We start from the raw sequence: 24,682 nt of genomic DNA on the forward strand, positions 1-24,682 counted from the left end.
AATTTGGCAGGGCACCTATCAACCAATACAACCCCTTTACTGCCTTCAGAAATATAAAAATCACCCCCGCCAAAACAACTTTGTTCTGAGAATACTTGTCAGACTAAATTGCCGTTCCTTTCCTGCTGCTATTTTGGTGATGGAAGAATCCACAAAAGCTTCTCCTATTACAAAACTGATGGTGCATAATGGCCACAAGCAAATATAAAATACATGAAATGGGACACTGAGGGCAGATGATGTTAAACTAACTGGAAGGAGATAACATATTTGGTTAACATGTGTTGCTCAGGTGCTCAGAGAACCGTTTCCCACGTCTCAGTGATATTAGGCAAAGAGCCAGCCAGACGTTGGTGGTGGAGCACAAGGACAGTTTGGGTGCGGGAGGAGCACTTCCACCAGCCAGAATCTGACTTCAGTGGAGGCGGTAACCACCTTCGCAGTGCACATAAAAATCCTCAACGTAGGAATGTATAAACTTTAAATTCAGATACCAAAATAGCAAGTAGACACAACGTAACATAATGAACACCTATTCACCTAATGAAAATGCAGTTTTCATGGCCCCCATTCTGCATGCTTCACAAACATAGATGCCTACATCTCCTCCAATCTTGGTCTGAGCTAGGTTAGGGAGTGCTAATGAGGACAGAGACAAACAACCCAGTTATCCACTGCTGTAGCATATACCATAGTGTCTTCAGACTATGTTTTGCAAATTATCACATGTTTAGAAAACACAATAAATATTATTTTCTTCAGAGAAATAGTAACTGATGTATTTTCTCTATATTTAAGTCAGATATTTAGGGGACTCTGTGATTTTATTTTTTCCAGTTTTATTCTTTGAGGGCATTAAGTATGGTCTATTCTTAAGTAGTAGTTAGTTAGTGTGAAATTCCTAACTCAAGGTCCACTTACTAGCTTTTTCAGGAGATTTCTACCACATGACAACTGGGTATACTCCATCCACTGACAAATACTGTGAAGTGTGTCTGAAAGCTCCAGAAAAACCTTGTGAGTGGACCTTGAGTCAAACTACTTTTACTCATTACCAATTTTTTAATTATTTGTTTGTTTATTAGGGCTACTGTTGCGATCTTTTGGGTCTGGTGTTCAGAGACAGACTGCTGTTATCCGTTCAGACTGCTGTTATCCATTTTCCGGTGTTCATTCAGTCTCTCACTCACACACACACACACACACACACACACACACACACACACACACACACACACACACACACACACACACACACACACACACACACACACACACACACACACACACATACACACAATTTTAGTCATTGTATTCATTAAAGCCTATCAGGTGTGAAGAACTGCACTCTGCAATTCACTTCACTCCATGGTACATTGCACCCATGGGAATATTTACACCCAAATCTGCAACAAAGGAAATTATGTGCACCTGCCTTCAATTTAAAAGTGCAGTCTCTTTAAAGATGAAGAAAAGTAAGTAGGCATTCAGGTCATGTGATATAGCGGAAGAAACATTGCTTGTTGTAGTTATTAACAAACCCCTATTGTCATTTGACGCTTAAAAATCTGATTAAGCGTGTTGCAATCCGAATAAAACGCAGTGGGATTTGTTTTGAAAGTCACAACCGGAAATTATTTTATACCGTTTGCCAACTTGACAGTAGGCTAGCATAGAGCGTGCTGTGACTGCTGGGGCAGGTGATAACCACTCACCGTTGGCTGGCAGATATACGATACAGTACGAGAGCACCGTCTCTTCTACCGCAGCGCAGCGCAACAGCCAAGAAAAGTCCACGACTTCAAGGATTTATTTCAGACTGAAAGACTTTATCTTCGGTGGGACTGTTTAATCTTAAAAATCAACGACAGAGGACAATGTTTCTCCTGCAGTACACCGGTAGGCTGCTCTAAGTAACCTCACAGCATCACGCGTTAACGTTACACAGAAAGATACATTGTATTTATTTTTAAAGTGTCTATATACGGTAAATAGTGACTTTATAGAGACTTCGTCGCTTTACATGGCATTTGTCCTCTGTTCCTGGGGAAGGAACCCAACAGGTTATTTTGTTATAACGTGACGGTTGTATTTTAGCTAGCATTGTAATAACATTTCTGTTTCATAAATCATTTATTGTTGTAAAGTTGGACAGTGTCCGTTGTTGCACTGTTGTTCTCAATAATCTCTTAATTCAGCGCAATTTAAATCATCCCTATTGACTAATATTAACCTACTATACTGACATTTCCACAATGATTTACCTTTTAATAAATCTTGGGAAGCCTAAACACGACCTTACCCTGACTTAATTAATGATATTTAAAATGCGATTTTTCTCAGGTAAAGGCGCTATGTTTAAACTTGTTCCATGACATGTAAAAGTTTCCACCCCTCTAAAACTTTATGACAGGATTAGTTTACTAATGAAATCCATCCTGCTCATTTGACTTCATAATGTCGCTTCCCTTATCCCTTTTCACATCCTGTGAGCAACCGGGGAACAGTGTGAACTGTTGAAAAACCATTTGATTTGGCTTGGATATGGATAAATAAGTTGACTTTATCGGACTCTCCAGCCACAAATCTGATAGGCGTGCATGTGTCAGTACCCGATCCGTGCCACCTGCACGATCCGTTTTGCACATGCGCAAGATGTTCGCGCATGTGCTGTTGTACGAGGATTTACGACACTACCCGATCTGTTCCACGCTAGCCTCCACTGGGAAGCTAACGTTAGTTTAGCTAATAGCTAATTCAGCTAACCGCTAGGTGATTATAGCAGTCTGCCGTTAGCCTCCACCGGGAAACCAACGTTAGTTTAGCTAACGGCTAATTCAGCTAACCGCTAGCTGATTGTAGTGGTCTGCCGTTAGCCTCCACAGGCAAGCTAACATTAGTTTAGCTAACAGCTAATTTGGCTAACCGCTAGCTGAGACAGCATGTCAACTTTAAAAGACCCTCAAAATAAAACTTGAAAATAAACGTTAATATATATAACAGCTGTTACGTCAGTTCTACTTTACTTGTGCTCATTTAAAATACAATCACTCAATACTTATTGTTATTACTGAAAAGTCTTAATTTAGCTGTAGCCTGCTTTTCCCATTAAGTTTGTCTTAACGTTATTTTAGACTGAATCTAGCCGTCGGGTAGCGGTTAGCCTATCTCTGATTTTTCTTTGTTGTGGAAAGCAAGGGGGTAAGCGAGCCTCTGGAATGCGTAGCTCCTATGGTGCCATTTTGATGCTAACAAGAGATCACCCGCCGTTACCATTCCATTGACTGCCATTCATTTTGACGTCACTTTGATAGCGAATAACTTTACATCTGAAGCGTTTAAAGACTCTATTTGTCCATTGTTTAGTTCTAAAGAAACACGACAATTTATAAAAGGCTCCATTACCTTCTACCTCACGTTATGGCTCCGTAGCAGACGTTTTTGTAAAAATAGGCTAACGATTGTATCATAACCAAGCGACTTACTGTCGCATAGTAGAGGAATTACCGTATAGTACAGGAGAAGCTCGCAGGCAGTTTGGACTTACATTAGCTGTTTAGGTTTAATTACTAATGTTAACTAGCATGTTAGTTAGCAATAATTAGCCTGTGCCCATGTTATCTCCTTACATATACCTATGCTCTCTGTCTCTGTAAGATTGGGAATGATTGAGATTTATCTTGGCACAGCTACCAGAAGACTTACAACTTTCAGACAGGTTGCTTGCGTCACATTTACGTTGTCTCCGTCAGTTGGAGGCTGCGCAGTAAAGCAAGTGATCACGGGAAAAGTGCTTCTAATATCCTTCACTGGTCTCTGTCCAGAGCAACGGGGTCTATTGGTCCATTATATAATGTCTATGGTGGAAAGATGTACTGTTTGGTTTCCATGACAACAAAAGTAAAAAACAGAAAGAAATCCCGGTGGAGGCTAGCGTGGAACAGATCGGGCAGGTCGTAAAACAGTATCATCATCTGCGCATGCGTGAACATCTTGCGCATGCGCAGAACCGATCGTGCAGGCGGCACGGATCGGGTACTGACAGCATGGCTGAGTGATCCCAAGCTTTTCCTTTTTTTGGGACACTCTAATTTCTTAAAGGTCCCATGGCATGAAAATTTCACTTTATGAGTTTTGTTTTTTTTAAACATTAAAGTGAGTTTCCCCAGCCTGCCTATGGTCCCCTAGTGGCTAGAAATGGCGAAAGGTGTAAACCGAGCCCTGGGTTTCCTGCTCTGCCTTTGAGAAAATGAAAGCTCAGATGGGCTGATCTGGAATCTTGCTCCTTATGAGGTCATAAGGAGCAAGATTACCTCTCCTTTCTCTGCTTTGCCCGCCCAGAGAATTTGACCCGCCCATGAGAGAGAGACATCATGACTTGAAAACAAGCAAAGTGGCAGTTGGTCAAGGCCACACCCCACCCTCCACCTTGCCCCCCCCCTCTCTCCTCCTCAATAGCTACAGACACAGAAATGGCACATCCTAAGGAAAGCTCATTGTGGGACTGGCTCTAGTGGCTGTAATTCTGCACCAAGGCAGAATTTCGGGAAAGAGACTTCAGATACAGTATTAGGGGACCACTAAGCCCTAAATAAAAGCGTTCAAAGAGCAGCATGTCATGGGACCTTTTTAAAAACAATTATCCTACAAGATAAGTATTTCACTAGGTAGGCTAGTAATGGGCACTGAGAAACAATTCTTTCTGGGGAGGAACACTGTTGGCCTCCAGAGCACACTTTGGAAACTACTGAGCTCAGCATTTATATGCCTGCTGGATTAAAGTCATCTAGGGTTTAAGTGGAGTGCCACTGACTTTGTATTTTCCCTGCATTTATTTTCTAATTTCTTTGTAATCCTTTAACTGTAGTCAAATGAAAGACTTTAACACGGTCACTGAGCAATTGGAGAATCATACAATCCAAAAACCTCCCACAAACAGGCTTACAGTATTCCGCTTTAGTCAAACACTTTGCTCACCGTTTTAGCTGCCTCCAGTTTATTTAGCTATGATTCATTAAGAATTTACTCCATGTCTCTTACAGCCAGTCTAATGACGGATAAGTGCTCATAATTTTATGGTTATTTCCCCCAGTAACTAGCCAGCGTAGTGTTGAGAATAGTATGCAAGCAAACATTTTCTGAGGGAGAAGCTCTGTACACACAGCTGTGCAGTTAAGTCAGTCATACTGCTGACCTGTTTAGATTATATTTTTAGGGCTTTTATTGCCTTTATTAGAGCAGCTGAAGAATTGCAGGACAGAGGGGAAAGAGAGGGGATTACATGGGTTGGATTCGATCCCAGGCCACTGCCAAGGACTGAGCCTACATGGGGCTCTACCAGGTGAGCTAGAGGTCACCCCCTCGATACTGTATTTAGCAGATAAATGTTTCATTATGATTAGGATGATAAGTTCTACTCAGCCTGGGGAAACAATATAGTGTCTTCTGTGGCTCTGGGGGGAGCTTTGTCAAATCAGGGATAGCTCACATTTGGCTTGGACTGGAGACAACATGTTTTTATCAGAAAGCCTGTGTTACAAACTGGGGGTGTGGAGTATGAAAGACACTGTCCTTTTACCAGGCAGGTAGCGTGTTGTGAAAATATGCTACCAGTTGCATTATGATCCAGTATCGGTATAATGACTAAAAGTCTGGATATATCGGCCTCCGATGCTTTGATTTTTAAAATCTTTTTATGTGTATTTTGCAAGTCATCCAACTTTAGAGGTGCACTACTGGAGTAGCTGTTTAATTGTTTAGTCTATAAAGTGTCAGAAAATGGTGGAAAAGGCCCAGCCCAAGTTCCAAGAGCCCATGGTGACATCCTGTGTTGTCTGACAAACTAGCTAATTGTTGTCATTTTCTGTAGATTGACCACAAGATTAATTGACTAATCATTTTAGCTCCATTCAGATTGAAAAAAGCAAAGTTGGGTTTAACTTCAACCCTGTCATCAGTTCACATCAGGGAAAAGCAGTTCGAGTAATTTCTAAAACTGTTGTCTTATGTTAATGTTTCTTGACTCCTCTAGCGATGGAACAAAGTCTTCCCCACTCTCCAGAATGTGATGGGCGACATCCTTGCATCCATCACTGTAAGTGGAGGCTGAGTGGCCTCAGGAGCGACCATGGTTGAGTTAAGGTCTATCATTCCCTGTGACAGCCATTTACCTCCACCCTGCACCGATCCTCTCTCTGAGCAATGAGCAGGACATTGTTGAATTGCCTTTAGGGGGAAAAAAAAAAAAGAGAGAGAGAGAGAGAGAGAGAGAGAGATGCTTTGTTTTGCTTTTGCAGTGGCCCCAGGATAATGGTGCTAGTATAGCTAAATTAAAGCACAACTGAAGCAGACTGAGATATTGTAGTGTGGAGAGATATGTCAGCTTTAAGTAAATCTCCCTTTTAAATGAGTAAAACGTAAGCTCAGTTTTGCTAACAATTCAGCAGTAAGTGTGCGTCTAGTAAAAAATGGCTATGGGGAAAAGAGGCAGCATAATGAAATGTGAAAATATGAGTCAGAGATAAAGGAAGCTCCCCTTCTGTGAGTACCGCTGGCAATATCACGGTTTGAAAATGGAGGATTCAGGAGAGTACGCTGCTGAAAGGCAGAGATGCTCAGCTCTAGTAAACTGGTTATGGATCATTCAGCAGCACCTTAAAGGCCCAGGAAGACAACGAGTGTCCTGGCTGTATAACTCCTCAGCTTAGCTTCAAGTTGCTCTTTGTCTTTCTGTGGGCCAGTCTATGAGGAGTTTTGCCAGTGCTGTTATCAAGAGCCAAAGGGTGAAGCTAAATAAATGATGCTTTCAGATGGTGTGCTTTAGACTGTATTACTTTTTCTCATTGTCTCCAATGAGTTTCTTAAAGACACAGATAAGCCACATCTTGTCACTGTGTATGACTGACAAAACTGTGCTTTGAGCCATTTGTTTGTTTTAGCTTCAGCACAGTAGAGCTGGTATAAAGATGTGTTCAAGATCTGTGTCATGGTTTTCTGTGTAATCACTCTAAAGCACTATTCGCACGGGATTAGTATCCACTGGGGACCTCGTGTGATTTAGAACTGACCCCCCCCATCACATCTGAGTTTCAAGTGGCGCATTCGCACAGGATAAGCGAAGCCTGCTTTTACTCGAATTTACTGACATATCTGTACCTGAGAGTTGGGTACCTGGAAGCGCGCGCAGGATGGCCAGGGCGAGGCCGCTGCACCGCAGTTGGGTAAGGGTTCCGTATCTTTTGGGGCCAGGTCAGGGAGAGGTTACCAAAGGTGCATACCCTATCCCTGCCGCGGTGGCACCCACACAGCATCACCGTCAGCTAGAGCTGGGCGATATGGAGAAAATCAAATATCACAATATTTTTTTACCAAATACCTCGATATCGATACCTCAACGATATTGCAGTGTTGACTATTGGTGCTTTTACAAAATATTTACACAATGAAATTTTTGATAAATAATCATCAATAATGTGGATATAATGACTAAGTGGGTAAAGGCAAATAATATAACAGTCTGGTAAGTGAAAGTAAAATTACATAATTTTACTGTAATGCAGCCTTTAAAACCAGGAAAAGACAACACTTATGCCACATTACGATATTACGATATCCAAAATCTAAGACGATATCTAGTCACATATCACGATATCGATATAATATCGATATATTGCCCAGCTCTACCGTCAGCTCTCGGACGAAGCCGCGGGGAGCGTGTTGACTCGGCAGCGGAGGTCTCCAGTCGTGCAGCGGTCCAGAGTAGGTTGGCCATCAAAGGCGGCGTCTGCAGCCCCCCAGCAATCCCATATCCGTCTTCGCAAGAGGGATCAAAAGGCGCACAGGAAACAAAAACCTTGAAAAAATGACCCCGCCAAATCCCAGACATGTCGATTCGCACTAATATTATCACAGAACCTCAGTGTTTGGCGAAATATGGTAGGTCGTTTGCGGGGGAATTTTAACTTGACAAATTACGGACCTGGCCAATTTGCACGCGATTAAGATCACAGACAACCTCTGTGATTATTATAAATGACTAGAGGTCACCAGGTAATACTAATCCCATGTGAATAGGGCTTTGGTCAACCTTAAGTGTTGACTGGTGTATGGTCACCATAAGGTTATTGCTTTTCTCTTACTTTTTATTACTTTAAGTGCTCTGATCAGTGGGTTTCCCCCTCAAGGCGGAGGGTAATTATTTAAAGCAGTATCTGAGGAATACTGTATCTCAGAACTATAAAGACTTATGAAGAAAGCAGGGCCTTCATCAAATTTGCTTCTCAAGGATACATTTTCATAATGCATTTTATACATGTGAAGCCAGCATTGATACATGCAGTTTGAACCCCCTTTTGCATCTAAAGACAGACTTCTCTTTTGAGCAGGCGACCTGACAAGGAGCTTATGTGAATCCCTAAACAGCTTCTTATCCAAGTCTTCATTTCAGAAAGACAATGATAGAAACCGTATTCCTGTGACATTGCCCTCATTTAAATGTGCCTCCCTGCAAAAACAGGTGAAAGAAAACATGTTTATTTTGGTTGAGGCAGTAAAGCATGTTCATGGTTTGTTTGGCTCTAAATGAGTTTTTAATTTTCACTTTTCCCCACTTGTATTTGAGCACCTCATGCACGTCTGATGTACTGTTGTTACACCCACAAAAGCAATTGTTTTTTTTTTTTCAACTTGTAGGGTGGTGTAATGTCCTTGTTACAGTGAGAGAGACACTTTTACATCAGAATTTGGTGCATAATGTTGCTTTTCCACAATTACTACCGCTGCAGTGGACAGCTGTGCTATGGAGCGCTGTCGTTGTGTATTCACACTGCTGGCAACATTGTTGATGGGTTGCTCTTTCCTGGCTGACTGTGGGCGGTGTGAGAGGCTTTGATTGCATCTATGTTGTGGTCTCGTGTAGCTTCAAAGTTTTCAACAAGTACTGTAAATCATGTAGTTGTCCCTGTTTTCGCGTTACCCTGCATGGTACATTGTGGTAGGGTGCCATAGATAATGGTGCTAATTAGTTTGGAAGTTAACTGAAATGCTCAATTATTAATGAAGGCAAGTTGGCAGCCGCTCTCTAGTCATTGTATTGTAGTCATTGCCACCTGTATTCTTGAAGTCTAGAAATAACAGGATAGCAGACAGCTTTGAAGGGCTGTAATCAACTTCATAAAAAAGTCACCACAGAAGGAAGCACAGACATCTGCTGATTGCAGATTCACTTTGAAAAGGTAGCTGTGGACAAGATTTGTGGCTAAAACGCTGATTTTGACCAGGTTTCTGAGCTCTGCCTAATCATGTGAAGGCAATGTAACTGCCACCATCACAAAGTCTCAAAATGTAACTAATTATACTGAATGAATGGAGCTTTTCTACTTTTGTACTAGTTGAGCATGTGGAAGCCTTTTTTTAGCCTGTCTGAAGCCTTTTTAAGGATGCTATGAAAAAGAATAACGCCTATACTTCACCAATTGTCACGCTTTCCCAGTGGAAATTAGATGCAAATATGGAGACACTAAAGTAAATAGAGGTAATATATTATGCTGCAGCAATTGCTGTTGTGAAGTGTGATTTGACAGTCCTTTGGAGCATCAATAAATGGTAGAATAGTTTTTATTTGGACAAACTGGGAATTCTTCCACTCCCCAGAATTTTAAAACGTCGTCTTTTATTGACTGGCAAGTTATTTATCAAACGACTGAATAAGTAAGAATAAATAATGAAAGCAATAATGAAAAGTGAAATATTCAGATGAATAGCTCTGAGGGGCCGTACAATACAACAACAGTTGTTGCTATCCCAGTGTATTATAATTAGAGAAATTGCTACATGGGTAGAATTGTAAATGTTTAAATTTGTTCCCACTGTGGATCTTAATGCTGTTTTAATACTTCTCTGTACTTCCAAATTACATTCAACAGTCCTAATAAATGCTACCCTTTGTAAAACATGTTCATTTTGAATTGTTGCTGTACCGAACTGCATCATATTAAAAGGTGTATGCAGTATTTTGTCCACTTCCTTTACATACTGAATACAGCAGAGCAAAGATATTATAAAGTCCTTATAATATAATGCAGTTCAGTATAGCAAAACTATAAAAGTACCATAAAAATAAATCAGCACCTTTGTGACACTGTCAAAAACATTTTGTATTTTCTCGGTTTTCAGCTCTCCTCAATCTATGATCAAAAAGCCAGTATAGAAAACCTAAGGAAATTACAAAGCTTGATAGAGAAATTGCAAATCTTCATCTGTTTGCTTGATGTTTTTGACAGTGTGGGTATGTAAGATTTCCTTGCAGCTTCACCACTATTTCAGCCTAGTTTTATACCTCTAAATCACTGTCCACCTGTTTCCTCCAAATTATTTAAAATTGGGATGTCATCTTACTATAAAAAATAGCGATATCAGTGAAAAATGGCACCAGAAATGTTGGCACAAAAATGGCAACAAGATTGGATTCGATTGATGTAGCTGTACAGGTTGTAGAGTCAATATAGAAAATTGAATAGAAAATAGAAAAAAAAAGCTGCTAAATTTCTTCAATTGACATGGCAAATGTTAACCATTCCTAGTAACCACCATTGCAGCTTCTGTTTGAACTCAAAATGATGTTGGTGGGAATTTGCTCACTACTGATTGGTTAAGGCAAAACAAAATAGCATCCGTTTCCCAAACAGAAATTGCCTAAAATGAACATATCAGTCTGAATAATGAAGTCACACGAAACGGCAGTTCAGTCTGGGGCCCCCCTTTTCACCAAATTTGCAACATGCGAGCTGTGATTTGCAACATGAGAACATTTTCTTCTCTCTCATCAAAACAAACACCATACCTGCAACACAGTCATTAGCATGTGAGAGCCTTGAGAGTGTGAGAGGGATTCAAATGTATCTGCAACTTGTGGGAAACAGACTTTTGTGAAATATGACGCTGCACCATTTGCTATCTTCGTGCATGCAGTCCTCGCAAAATTGCTTTTGTGAAACCAGCCCCTGATCAGGCAAAAAGTCTTGCTTAGTTTGTCAGTGAATGAATTTCCTCTAATGTCTGTGTTTTTCTGTGTTTCGATATCCTTTTGTGTCTGTCAGATTGTTCTTTTTGGCTGGACTTTTCTTCCAGTTGAGACATTCAACACAGGTGGGATATTTTACCAGTACCAGACTCAGTTCATTTGAAGAGCAGTGTGAAGGACTGTGTGGTTGAACATTGTGAGTGTCAGCAGAATCAGCACAAACTTGGCAGCCTCGGGATGTTTTTGGATCAGCCCTGGGGTTCCACCACCGGATTGATGGAGCTGTTTGTTCCTAATCACTTCAGAGATAAAGTACCGTGCAAGGAACGTAGAAATTGGAACTAAGGACTTTGCAGCAGCAGGTGCAGGAGCTATACCAGAGTCTGGGCAATAACTTCCCATTGTCTCATTGCTTCCCCACTCATGCTGTTTTCTCCCTGTGGCTTTCTTTTATTAGGTAATGACTGTTGTTTTAGCCTGCCAATAATGTTCAGATGTCTGTGTTTGCCTGAAACTGCATTTGGGATGGTCTGATTGTTCAGCTTTGGGATCTGGTCTGATTGTTCAGCTTTGTGATCTTTTGGAGTTTCCCAAAGCTGAACAATCCGTAATATAGGGCGACTTATCTAATTCAACAGATAAGTCCATTTGTGTGAAGCTGGTATCAGTTCAGTTGCAGAGTTTGTGTGTTAAATCAATATGTGGAAGGAAAACTGATCTAAACGAGCTTTTAATTTCAACTATCCATATCAGAAGCAGGATCAGCGATTTTCCCCCAGTATTTTTTTCTCCCTCCATCCCTGTCTACTCGCGCACGCCTGAGGAAAAACACAACAACAGACAAAGCGTAGCCCACCGGCTGGTAGCACAGGGTAACGCTAGCTTACCGGAAGCCTGCAGCTGCACTTTTCCAGACACCATGCCCACTGCTGGAGTCGGAGATGACGGAGAAACAGTAGCAAATCCTCCTGCTACCCTGAAGTCATTGCATTGGCAACATTTTGCCTTCCCTGTGAGTGAGTTTTGTAAACAAACAATGAAGGTAAAGCATGTGGGCTGGGACTCCTTGGTGCCTTCAGGTACACGTCATTAAACTAATGTTGCATTCAATTGCACCACTAAAAGAAACTCTTGAGAAACTCAAACCATTGTTGCAAATACCCTTCTGCTATCTAGTGGCTCTTATTGTGGCATTGCCATTCCTGTTGAAAAACAAGGTTTAAATCGAAAAGTAATCAAATTGTGACCTTAAAATTGAGAGTCAAATTGAATCATGGATTTGGAGAATCGTGACACCCTTAGTATGCAAACAATCCCTTTTTGAGTTTGAAGTGCTCTGATTCAAAATAGTGAGAGAAGACCGAATAGAAAAGGCAAATTTATGACAAGAACACATTGGAGTTTCGTAAAAAAAAAAAAAAAAAGGTTGAAATAGAGTTATGAGAAGATGGAGTAGATGGAAGAAGCTGGATGCTGGTTTAGACAGTTCAACAGGGAGCAGCTCTGTGATTACACCTCAGGAGATTTTTCATTTCTATTCTCACATATCTTGAGAATGAAGCCCTCACTCTGCTACATCAATATCAGGATTCACCTCAGCCTGTCAGTATAGGCCTCTGTTTGGCTGTTTAGAAAAATGTGAACCACATCTATTCCCCACACCCCCATCTCTGCCCGTTTAAATAAAGGAGGTGCGGGTAAAACTGTTGTGGTCAGTGGAGCAGCAAGACTGCAAAAAATATTACTGTGACTATCACCATCACTGCACAGTGACCTCTTTCAAGGCACAAAGTGATGCTGAGATTTTGCTGTGATTCTGGCATTTTTCTCTTTCGGCCAATGCCAGGATAAACAATTGGAAATAACACAACACAGGCTATGATGGATTACTTTAAGGATGAAGAACACAATGTCAGATTGTGCCTGTGTCCACTGCTACTGCTGCTGCTGTGCAGTGGGTGGAGACTGCTGTATACGTGGGACCATTTGGGCTACTTTAAACTGTAAATAAAAATAAATTGTGAAATTTACTTCACACTATAGTTGAGTAAAGCCTAACAGATACAGGACCTTTAAGGTTGATACGTCATTGATATTTGATTGATTATAAACTCTAATAACACTATTTTGGACAATATATTTTTATATATAATTTTTTTTTTTTTTTCAAACATTTTAGATAAAGATCCTTTTCAGTACTCTTTGATGGAGGAACCTTGTAATGACAACACTATACTGTAAAGTACCTCAAACATATATTTTGCATGTTTGTACTGTAATTTTTAACATATATTGCCAATACCAATATATTGGTGTTGAGCTAATATAGAGCTGATTTATTGATCGTGCTCTATTGTTATATATTATTGTTATAACTTTTTCAACCCAAAAGACACTTTAGTGTGTTAAAGACAGTTTGTTGGCTTCCCATCCTCTCAGCACCTTGGCTGGAACAGAGGTTGGAGTTGGTGTGAATCCAACGGAATGAAATTTACCTTAGGGATGCACCGATCTGACTTTTTCAGTCCCGATACCGATGCCAGGGCTTTGTGTATCTGTCGATACCCGATACCGATCCAATACCGTTGCTGAATTAATTAATAAGACTAAAGGCACCAGACCTTTCTAACTAAGACAAAATAACATAGATGTAATGTATTGAATTCTTATTCATTTGTTATTTAAAAAACAATTGTGCATTCAAATCGAAAATATATATGTAATCAAACTTCTTAAAATAAATTAAAATAAATAACAATAATGGGCCTTCAATAATGGGCCACCTTTTATATAGGTTTATAATGGCTTATTCTACTGTCAGGAGTACATAGAATATCACAAAAACATGTTAATGTCATCATGTTTACTAAAAGCTTGATAAATAAAACTTCAGCTCAACAAAGGTCAGTTTAAAAGATTTTCGTCAGATTTTGAGAGACTCTAGTCACCTCATCCCGCTCGTCATTTCCGGGTGAGTCCCGACTGCCCTGCTGCCGACCGAACATGAATGCCGACAGCCCCCCAGACGGACGACGGCATGGGACACACCGAACAGATTTGAGTCACTGACCTCGCCAGACTGTCCCATGGCCGATAATCGGCCTGGTGTGTCAGCGTCCTTACTGTCAGTACCCGATCCGTGCCGCCTGCACGATCCGTTCTACGCATGCGCAAGATGTTCGCGCATGCGCTGTTGTACGAGGATTTACGACACTACCCGATCTGTTCCACGCTAGCCTCCACCGGGAAGCTAACGTTAGTTTAGCTAATAGCTAATTCGGCTGACCGCTAGGTGATTATAGCGGTCTCCACCGGGAAGCTAACGTTAGTTTAGCTAATAGCTAATTCGGCTGAACGCTACGGGATTATAGCGGTCTGCCGTTAGCCTCCACTGGGATGCTAACGTTAGTTTAGCTAACGGCTAATTCGGCTAACCGCTAGCTGATTGTAGCGGTCTGTCGTTAGCCTCCACCGGGAAGCTAACGTTAGTTTAGCTAACAGCTAATTCGGCTAACCGCTAGATGAGACAGCATGTAAACTTTAAAAGACCTTCAAAATAAAATTTGAAAATAAACGTTAACATATATAACAGCTGTTACGTCAGTTCTACTTTACTTGTGCTCATTTAAAATACAATCACTCAATACTTGTCTTTATTATTACTGTAAAGTCTTAATTTAGCTGTAGCTTGCTTTTCCCATTAAGTTTGACTTAACGTTATTTTAGACTCTGAGTTTTCTTTGTTGTGGAAAGATGTACTGTTTGGTTTCCATGACAACAAAAGTAAAAAACAGAAAGAAATATACTGTCTATGAGAAATATACCTAATTAATTTGTTGATCATTTTAGGGAAATATCATATTCACAAAGCCAAATTAAGTAACTCTAAACCTTCTTTTACTGCTTTTGGTAAGGAAACGGAACAGTACATTAAAACCATCTATGACTCGAAAAATAAGAAAGCTGCTAAAACCATTCAGTTATGCTCTATTTTTTATGTATTTATTTGAAACTCCCCCTGGCTCTGCTCTTGACTCTGTTTTTTTTGTTCTTACTGTTTGTATCATAAAGATTTAATAAAGATTTATAAAAAAAAAAGAAAAAGGGTAGCGGTTAGCCGAATTAGCTGTTAGCTGAACTAACGTTAGCTTCCCGGTGGAGGCTAGCGTGGAACAGATCGGGCAGGTCGTAAAACAGTATTATCATCTGCGCATGCGCGAACATCTTGCGCATGCGCAGAACGGATCATGCAGGCGGCACGGATCGGGTACTGACAGTTACCCAGCATGCCATTGGGCGGTGTACATTTAGAAAGGTGAAACTGTTTAAGTCACAAATTGTTATATGCTATGGTGTTTTATCCTTTTAAAGAGAGTTAGTTGTGGGTTATTAATTGTTGTGTTATAAAGTTACTACCATGAGTGAGAAGGGTACGCAGTTAACAGGGGTCCCGGTGCTGTGAAAAAACTGGATCGGTCTGTGGATCTGTTAATTTTTCCGATCCCCGATCCAGCTATTTTTTCAATATTGGGGCCGATATCCGATCCTAATATCAGATCGGTGCACCCCTAATTTACCTGCTGCCGATGTCTCTCGTCTAAAGTGACACATAATACAATTGGAATTCCCCACTAGCTATATGTAATAGTACAGCCACACAAGTGCCACTTTATTCGATTTTTATACTCCGTTTTAGCGTGATATTGCCTCAGTGAAGTGCTTGAACAAAAAGTAACAGGATATCCTTTACATGTAGTTATTATACATTCCTGTTAGTGTGCTTGATGTGTGCCAAAGTGTATTTTTGGCACAACCACTAGGGGTAACCAAAGTCAGAAATTTACAAATCCAACACTCGATGCGCCATATCATATCGTGATAATGGCAATATTCCAACTTGTTGATGTAATTGCCATGTTAATTTGGCAAATGTTTAGATGTGCACTTTGTTGTACTTTAAAAAAAAATGCTATACTAAATCTGAATCTCACTTTGAGCTACTGTTGTTTACAAACCAAAGAGAGATGCTTTTTTACTTTTTGCTGAATATTTGAAGGGCAAACTGTTAATATTTATGCTGAAATAAAACGATACCACTTATTTTGTTGTAATTGTATATTTTTGGAATTAATTATTAAACAGTGTTTAGTATTTTGTCATCAAGAATATCATTATCACAGATATTCCCTGAACTATTGTGATATTATTATATCTTCCAACCCTTGTCCTACACATGAGGGCTCTCATCTTCTGTATTCATTATAGATTTTAATAATAGATACAATGATATTTTTGTATTGTATTGCTTTTATATATTCTCCAAAGCAACAGTTATGTCAAACTAGTGAATATTTCTTGCAGAATGTAATAGTTCCATATTAGCCAGAATATTAACAATACCCATACGTTCATGAAAAACACATTATTGGCCAGTAGGGTTGCTAAGAATCAAGCCTACTCCTCTCTCATTCTATTTAATGCATTTACTGACAATGTTGTTTAAATAACATGCCTTATCCTGAAGACCTTGATATGTTGAACATTTTCCCTGGAGCGACAATGGTGGAACATGGAGGCTGTGGTTCAATGGTTTGGGCCAGGACTGAGCAGCTTCCACTGAGATTGCTTGTCTGAAAAGCAACCATGTCTCCAACATAATAGACATAGGATGCCTCGAGGGGCGGCTTGAGAATGAACAGGGACATGAACACTAGCCTGGTCCTACCAGACTCAGAGTCTGGCCACTCTGCATTGACAAGTGTTAACTTCCTTGAAGGCGGGTACTCTGTTGAAGTTTAAAACTATTGGATCTGCCCAGAGCCACTCTGGATTTGCCATAACCGATCGCTAACGTTAGGTCGTGACGTCGGCTTAGCATCGCTAGCTTTTGCCTTAGCTAACTCCTTCACCACTAACGGAGCGAGCTGGAAAATCTAACTTTTCCCGAACTCCGTGGGGAGGAGGGCCACAACATCATGGCCACCAACAAAACTCAGCAAAGATTGTTCTTGCTCGGGCTTTAACTTCTGGATATTCTGCAGCGTTGCTACAACGGACCGAATAGCTTCGCTCAACGTCATCGTTCTCAGCCACTCCCTCTGTTCGCTGATTGGACCGGTAAAGATTTGACCGGAGAAAACCCAAGAATATACCGCAAACCCAGACAGAGTACTGAAGGAAAATGAAAATTGAGCGGAAGTACGTAGGAGGGCGGAGCCAGGCTACATGAACACTTGCATGATTCAAACATACCTTGAATTTTGAAAAGCAAACCATAATGCCAAGAGGATACAGACATTTGAACCAAACATATTATCAATAGTCTGGCTAAAGCCCTCTGGGTGCTGGGTGCTTCTTGTCCTTCGGGGAAGTCTAACATTGAATTGTCTTGCATTGCCAGACAGGCATCTCCACGGCACTGTGTTATCACAGGAGTAAGGTCTGGCTACACCCAATCTACATTTTTATGATATAGCTTGTTTGCATTTCTTTAAACCAATCACAATTGTCTTGGGTGGCGCTACGCTTTGGATGTCGCGACAGAATCGCTGCAAAATAGTCTGGGGAAGGAACCTGTTTTGGTGGAATGTTTGCGTGTAGGGAGGCAAGCTCTGAAATGGCTAATTCCCCCGGAAAATGAAAAAAACAATAATAAACAAAAACAATAATGTGAGCTATTTAAATAAGCTGGATACATGGTTAAATGTAATTTGCTCTTACCATTGTAGTGTCTTATGTAACATATGTTTCTGACTATTCTTATATGATGTAGAACTACAGGACTACAGGAATTATTTTATGGAATAGTCACTTAATATTAAAATGGCAGAAACGGAAAAAGGATTTTAAACATAAAGTTAGAGTTTACTTGTGGAATAAAATAGATAATTAGGGAAAATAGAATCTAGACTGGCAACCGGGTAATGTATTGCTTTTTAGCTCATGGTGTTTTATCTGGTAGTTTTTGATGTGTAGTTTTTTTCTTTTTTTTACCCTTAGAAGGGCTGTATGTGTTTGCATGTGTTGTGTGTATGTCCTGTTCTCTTCCATCAGGGACCATGTTGGAAAAAAGTGTTCATTGCCTTTACATGCTTTTGTCTTTCTATATCCATAAATAAACCAAACCAAACCAAACCAAAAACTGTCAGCAGTATTTTTATGTCCATTTCTTTATCTTGCCCTGCGTAATAAGCTTTATTCCTAACTGGTGGGCAAACATGCTAACACGTCCCTGATAGATCTATGCCAGTTACAATCATTCACCCAAAGAACCAAGCAGACCTGCCTTGTTTAAACCTTCCCTTTTCAGCGTGTAGCTTGGTATCTTGAAGGTTGTTGTTGTTTCCTGTAGTGGAAGGATTTTAAGAAGGGCAAAGCCTGATGGCTCCGCGCCGGATGCCAGGCTTTATCCTGACAATGCCATTGCCAGACCAGGTTTTGAATGAATAACATTATTATTTTCCTCCTGGAAGTCAAATCATAATGGATTGTTTGTGGAATCAGAGCTACTCCAGATTGAATTATTTCTAAAATTACTAAAATATGGAGGAACCTCACGGCGGCTTGGTAATTTTCCATTCACCTAAGAGGACTTTTCGGGGAATCATATATCGGAATTTGTGTCCTGTTTGCTGTAAACATTCTCATTCTGACAGACCCCCACTGTGCACACCCTTTCATAAACACAGTAAATGTCTATCTCATATATCATACAGAGCGGCGATGAAGGATTCACTGTGTGAACTCAAAAGAAGCCCTGTACCTGAGTGTTTACCGCACAGAGCTTGGCCAGACTTCGGCTGTTTTGATAACTTTGTGGATTTTTGTGCATTTCAGCACATCTCACTGACCAAAAGTTGTTCAGTTGCTTTTTTTTTTTTTTTTTTTAAAGTCTTCTTGTGAAATGGATTATGGTCAGCATTTACAAGGAAGTGATACATCACTGGTGTAACATTTCAAGAGGAAAGCAAAACAGCTTTCATTTGAGTTGTTAATGCATTGCTCTGTCTGTTTCTGACCAGTAAAATGCACCTTAAAGTCAGCAGTATGCCTATATATCAGTCTATCAGGCGTTCTCTTTAACAACGCAATTTCTCCTGTCCATATTACTATTTTGGCTTTGTATTATTTCTTACACACTCTAATTTGCTTGCTCTCTTGGTTAATCATCACAAAATGATGGAGTTGTTTTTCAGTTGTTTGCTTCTGTGGCAGTGCTTATTTGTACTAGTAGTATTTGCTCGGTCCTAGATCTCTGTTTATGATCATTCTTTCTCTTAGATTTTGTTTTATCGAGGAGATCACATAGTACACATAAAAACTATAATTTCAAAGAGTGGTTTGGTACATGTGTAGCAGTCTATTACACTCAAGTCTGTAATACTCTAGAAATTGGTGAGCGGAGGTGGTAAGTGGTGACAGCCACTGAGGACACAACATCCTTTAAACTAACTTCTACTCCATGTAGACTCAGTTGGATAAGACACGTGTCCAATCGGTGATCATAAAACTAACTTCAGCTTTGTGTCTGACCTGCAGTGCAGTGGTGAGTTTTTCTCTCTCACATATCAGCACCTTGTGACTTTTTGAAACTTGTTAAAAATCTTATGATTTTTATTTTTATTTTTTCAGATTTAAAAATTTTTTGTTCAAGGACAGTTGTGTCATGCCTCCTTCACTGATTACCTTCCTGACGTATACGTATATAGTAGACTTGCTAGCAATGCTACAGATGAGTTGCCTATTGACAGTTGCACTGGAAAAATAGTCTTTAATTCAATTGCTCTTTAATGTTTTATGTGAACCGTTTTGAATTGCCTTGTTGCTGAAATGTGCTAGAAATAAAGTTGCCTTGCCTTGCCCTACAACCTCAGCCTGGCAGCCTGTGACCAGGATATAGTGAACACTGTTGTGCCTGCCTGTCTGCCGAAGTGGAAAGTTATAACGTGAATTGTTCCTCGGTAGCACCAACGTATTTCTGCACTTGTGTACAGATATCGCGAGACAACTTTTCACCTTGGTGAGAAATATCTTTTACGTTTTAATATCGCACCTCTATTTATTAACATATAAAATAAAAAATAAAAACATGCCTTTACAGTATTCAGCGCAATGTTTTTGTTAAGGACAGATTACACATTCACATCATGAGATGCCCTATCGGTCAACAGAGCAGTAGTTCCCTCTACTGGCAAAAGAAAATTAAGTTCCTCGTACAGAGTCATCTTACAATTACGTTTTGCTTTTTTGTGTCTACAACTGCAAACTAAAGTGAGTGGTCAGTTTTGGCTACATTTCTTTAGATTTTTGTAAACAAAATGTTTAGCCCTAAAAAACATCGTTATCATCGAGATTGTCTTATTGCCCAGCCCTTCTTCCCGGTAACTCCAAAAGTGTTCCACTGTGACACTATGATGGTAACGATTATAACATTAAGATGGAAGCAACAACCATCCAGTGGAAGACATCAGCTCCTATGGTTCCTGTCAGGGCTCATTTATTCACCTCTCATGCCTATTTGAATCCTTGTAGCCTTCTCGCCATGTGAATCCTCATTTTCATTCACATCCCTCCTCTGCATGTGGCTGTGCATCCAAACACCTTCCTGGTGGGGTTTGCTGTCTGCGTTTCACTGCACCCTTCATTGATTTGGCCTCGTCTGTGAGCTGAGGAGACCTCCACCTGGGTCAGCCCAAACTGAATCCCTCTTTAGGCCGCAGGCTGCAGGTCTCAAACAGTTCAGATGCCCCCCTCTGATTATTTTCTGAGCCTGAGGAAATATAAATAAAATGAAATTACTCTCTTACTGTGTGTGGAGAAACTGTCAATATCTTCCTCTGGGCACTTGGCCTTTTGGCAAGACCTTCACAAGCTCAGCAGGAAATAAGATGGAGAAAACAACAACATCAAAGTCCTGACATCATTTGGCACTGTTACAAATAAGTCAAACTATGATACAATGCAGCACACTGTTTCTATATTGGACCAGGATTTAATTGGATGAATTATGCCAAAGTGAAATAGAGCTAAAAATAATCTGTTCAACGTTCACAGAAGGAAAGCTTATGAACAATGACACACACACACACACACACACACACACGCACACAGTGGGACTGTCCTTTTCCTCCTTTTGTCCTACACTTTTTTTTCTCCTTTTTATTCCACCACATTGACAATTTTACATCAAACTGACCTGACAATGGCCTCCTGCAGGTGACAGATGCCCATGGGATCTGAGTCATCATAGCTGCATAGCCGCATTTCATTTAACCAGTGAGTCCCTTTGATGGATGTGCTATCCTTATGTCTTTTAGTGTGACAATGTTAAGTGTCTGGAATACTAGAATATAGTTTGCTCCTCAATTTTCACTGTATCTTTAAAAGTCTCTCCAAGCAGACATTGGAGTCCTTGCTCCCTATGGAGCATCACAGCTGCAATGGACAGCTTCCACTGTGCTGCAGCTCCGGTGGAGATTATCTCCCTGTCAGCTACCTGTCTCTTTCCCAGATGTCAACTGATGCCAACTGTTGTGTACCTTCAGTTTGCACTCCCACAGTGCTGTCAGCAAACGCTCATCACACCATTTTCTTTACCACTGATTTTAGCACACTATCACATGCCAAACTCCACTGCATATATTTCTGCACCTCAGTGTTCGGGCCATGAATGCAGGAAGGTGTGAATGTGTTTAACGACCTTTTTAATGTCCCATCTGTTGCAATTTAATATGAATACATTCCATTGTTCATTTAGAAAGAAATACATAATTAAAGAGAAAAGTCCATAGATGAGAAGATGGGAGCCACCACACTTTCTTCAGCCATGCCAGTGGCTCTGTGAGGCTGAACTTAGGCACAGTAGTGCTTGGGGCTAAACGTCGACAGTAGTACTTGGGGCTAAACGTCGACATTCTAACATACTCACAATTGCATGAGGAAGAAGAAGGCATGATGTTTACCATGTTCACCATCTTAGTTTAGCATGTTAGCATGCTAACAGTTGGTAGTTAGTACAACACTCAAAGTACAGCGAATACATGGCTGATGGGAATGTTGTTAGTCCTGACGGTATGTAGTCACAAACCAAAGTATTGACTTTTATGATGGTGCCACATGGAAAGTCCGAGGATATCCAGAGTGATTCCAGTTCATCCTAAGGGGGACACGAATGTGTGTGCCAAATTTCATGGCAACCCATCCGATACTTGCCGAGACATTTTACTTAAAACCACAAATGTCAGCTTCACGGTGGCGCAAGAGGAAAAGACAGGGGTTCTCTAGGGCTGCAGCTATCGATTATTTTAGTAATCGAATATTCTACCGATTATTCCATCGATTAATCGAGTAATCGGATAAGAAATACTTAGTAAGAAATACTTAGTAAACAGCAATAGTAAATATTTATTATTGCTGTTTACTAAAAAAAAAGGAAACCCGTCGCTTGTATATATACAAAAGACTGGTTTCCTTTTTTAGAAAAAGCAAAATTTTTTATTGCCAAATTCCAAGACCCTTAAAAAGAAATACATTACAATAGTACATTTTTGGTGGGCCAATTCCCCTTATTGCCTCTGGCTCTTTGCACTGGATATGCAAAAGAGCTGTTCACTGACCAGAAGGTTTACAGCAGGGCTACACAACTACACTGTTCTGGGGGACACATTTTCCTTAGGCTAATACACAGTGAGGAGCATAGCTATATCTATGGTGAGGAGAAAGAATAAAGAATGCATGATGACGTCATTCACATGCATATTAAGTAGCCATGCTGGGGGGAGGAGCCGGTTTGTCTCCGGCAGCAGCTACATTTCCAAAGATTAGAAGCAAACTTATAAAAAGTTACACTACAAACCGACAGCTTTCGTTTTAGCTTGGTAAAACATCGCTATTAGCAGAGTAGCATGTTGTAGGCTAGTTGTGTAAAACATCGCTATTAGCAAAATAGCATGCTGCAGGCTAGTTGTGTAAACAGCGCGGTGAACGAGAGCAGCAGACGTTAGCTACCTTGTGTCGGGTTAGCTCCGTGGAATGGATGAGTACACTGGAGGTTTGTTACAGAGGTGATGTAGCAGCATGTTTGAAGCTTAAAATGATCCCAAACTTTCTGTCATTTTCTCTAGCCTGTCTCTCCCTTTTAGACCCTCGCTATTTTCGTCTTCCTTCATTTGTAATATGGGCCGTCAGTCTTGTGTCCGCAGAAGCGCAAACCTCTTGTGCGTTAGTAATAATCCTCCGTGCGGAAACACAGTGAGCCGTACAACCTTAATTACATTGATTTAACGAAGCTTCGAGGCAAAGAATTTTGCTTCGAGGATTTTTTGTAATCGAATTATTCGAGTTATTCGAAGAATCGTTGCAGCCCTAGGGTTCTCCAATGTCCTCCTCTGGGGTCGTTGGATGTCTGTACACATGTTGTGTCAATCCATTGAGTATCTGTTGAGATATTTCACAGGAAAACTTTAACCTGCTGGTGGCGCTACAGTAAAAGTCAGGATAACCAAAGTCAGTGGGGTTCATCCTCAGGGCACATTGAATGTCAAAATGTCATCGCTATGCATACGATGAGATAAGATAAGCCTTTATTGTCTCCTATAGGAACATTTTTTCTCAGGCATCCGATTATTGCTGAGATATTTCCGTCCGGGTAAAAGTGGACTGACTGACAGACTGGGATTGGTATCTATCGAGACACACAGCTAGCATGGCTAGAGAGTCTACACAGTTAGATGTTACATGTGCATGTTGTGTTGTGCTTCTAATGGCTTTCTTATAGCTTCCATACAGTACTTTGTGTTTTTCATGTCAGAATGGCAGTTTCTGTATTTGATGGAGTAATGTGCAATACCTGAAAGGTGAGGCTATAAAGTTAATTTAGCTATCCGTCCCGGATGCTGTGAAAGCTGAATCTTTGTTGACAGCCAACAGCAGCAGCAGCAGCTGAGTTACATCATGGTACTGAACACACCCATTACAGAGAGGAAGCTAATTGGATTCACAAATCAGCTGACAGCTCCAGGTTTATAGTGGCATTGGGCTTTATGGGTAATATTTCAGGGACTGTTGTGCAGTTTGTCAGAGGTAGTTTGTAGGTTGCGAGGAACCGGCACAGGAGAGAGCAGCAGGGAGGCATCAGCATTTATTTCTTACCTTTTGTGAGGTTTTACTGAGCAAAAACAACTGTTGAGCAATGAGTCACTGTGATATCACTCATCCCCAATGAACTAAGCCCTGCATCATTGACTGGAATGATACATGCTTTTGAAGGCAATTAAACCTTTGGCTTATTTTCTGAAATGAAGACCAGGCTAAGTCATTTCTGATGGGTTTTTACCAAATCCTCTTGAATCAAAGTGCATTCAAAACTGCATTAATTGACTCATTTGTTTGGCTCAAATTGAAAATATGCCACAGGATCTCATAAGTCATTTGCCCCTCTTCTCGTTGTACTGCAACAACAAACGCTGGCCACTGACAAGGACTAAGCTAGGAGGATGAAAGATATCGAGAGGAATGTCATCCACAGAGTTTTTGTACTTCATAAAAACTGAGGCCATCTGAACTGAATGGAGAGGTCAGAGCACATGGCCGGGCACAGTATGAGATGACCCCCTTTATCACTCCATCTCTGTCTTGTGCTCTTTATTATGGCAGAGTGAGCAG

General features: G+C 40.6%; 1 protein-coding gene across 3 annotated transcripts in view; it reads left to right on the plus strand.

The window, feature by feature from the left end:
• Positions 1–1,696: 1,696 nt before the first annotated feature.
• The window catches only part of LOC120566768 (ecto-NOX disulfide-thiol exchanger 2-like), a 224,529-nt gene continuing 201,543 nt past the window's right edge, over positions 1,697–24,682 (plus strand). The window contains exons 1-2 of one of the 3 annotated variants that reach the window (XM_039813405.1): positions 1,697–1,899; positions 6,032–6,094. In XM_039813405.1, coding sequence (XP_039669339.1) covers positions 1,878–1,899; positions 6,032–6,094 — 85 coding nt within the window. In that variant the 5' untranslated portion in view covers positions 1,697–1,877. Of the gene's footprint in view, positions 1,900–6,031; positions 6,095–24,682 lie in introns of those variants that run through there. The other 2 variants (XM_039813407.1, XM_039813406.1) reach the window with 2 other exon arrangements.

Source organism: Perca fluviatilis, chromosome 10 (genome assembly GCF_010015445.1).
Source record: "Perca fluviatilis chromosome 10, GENO_Pfluv_1.0, whole genome shotgun sequence".
Classification (NCBI taxonomy): domain Eukaryota; kingdom Metazoa; phylum Chordata; class Actinopteri; order Perciformes; family Percidae; genus Perca; species Perca fluviatilis.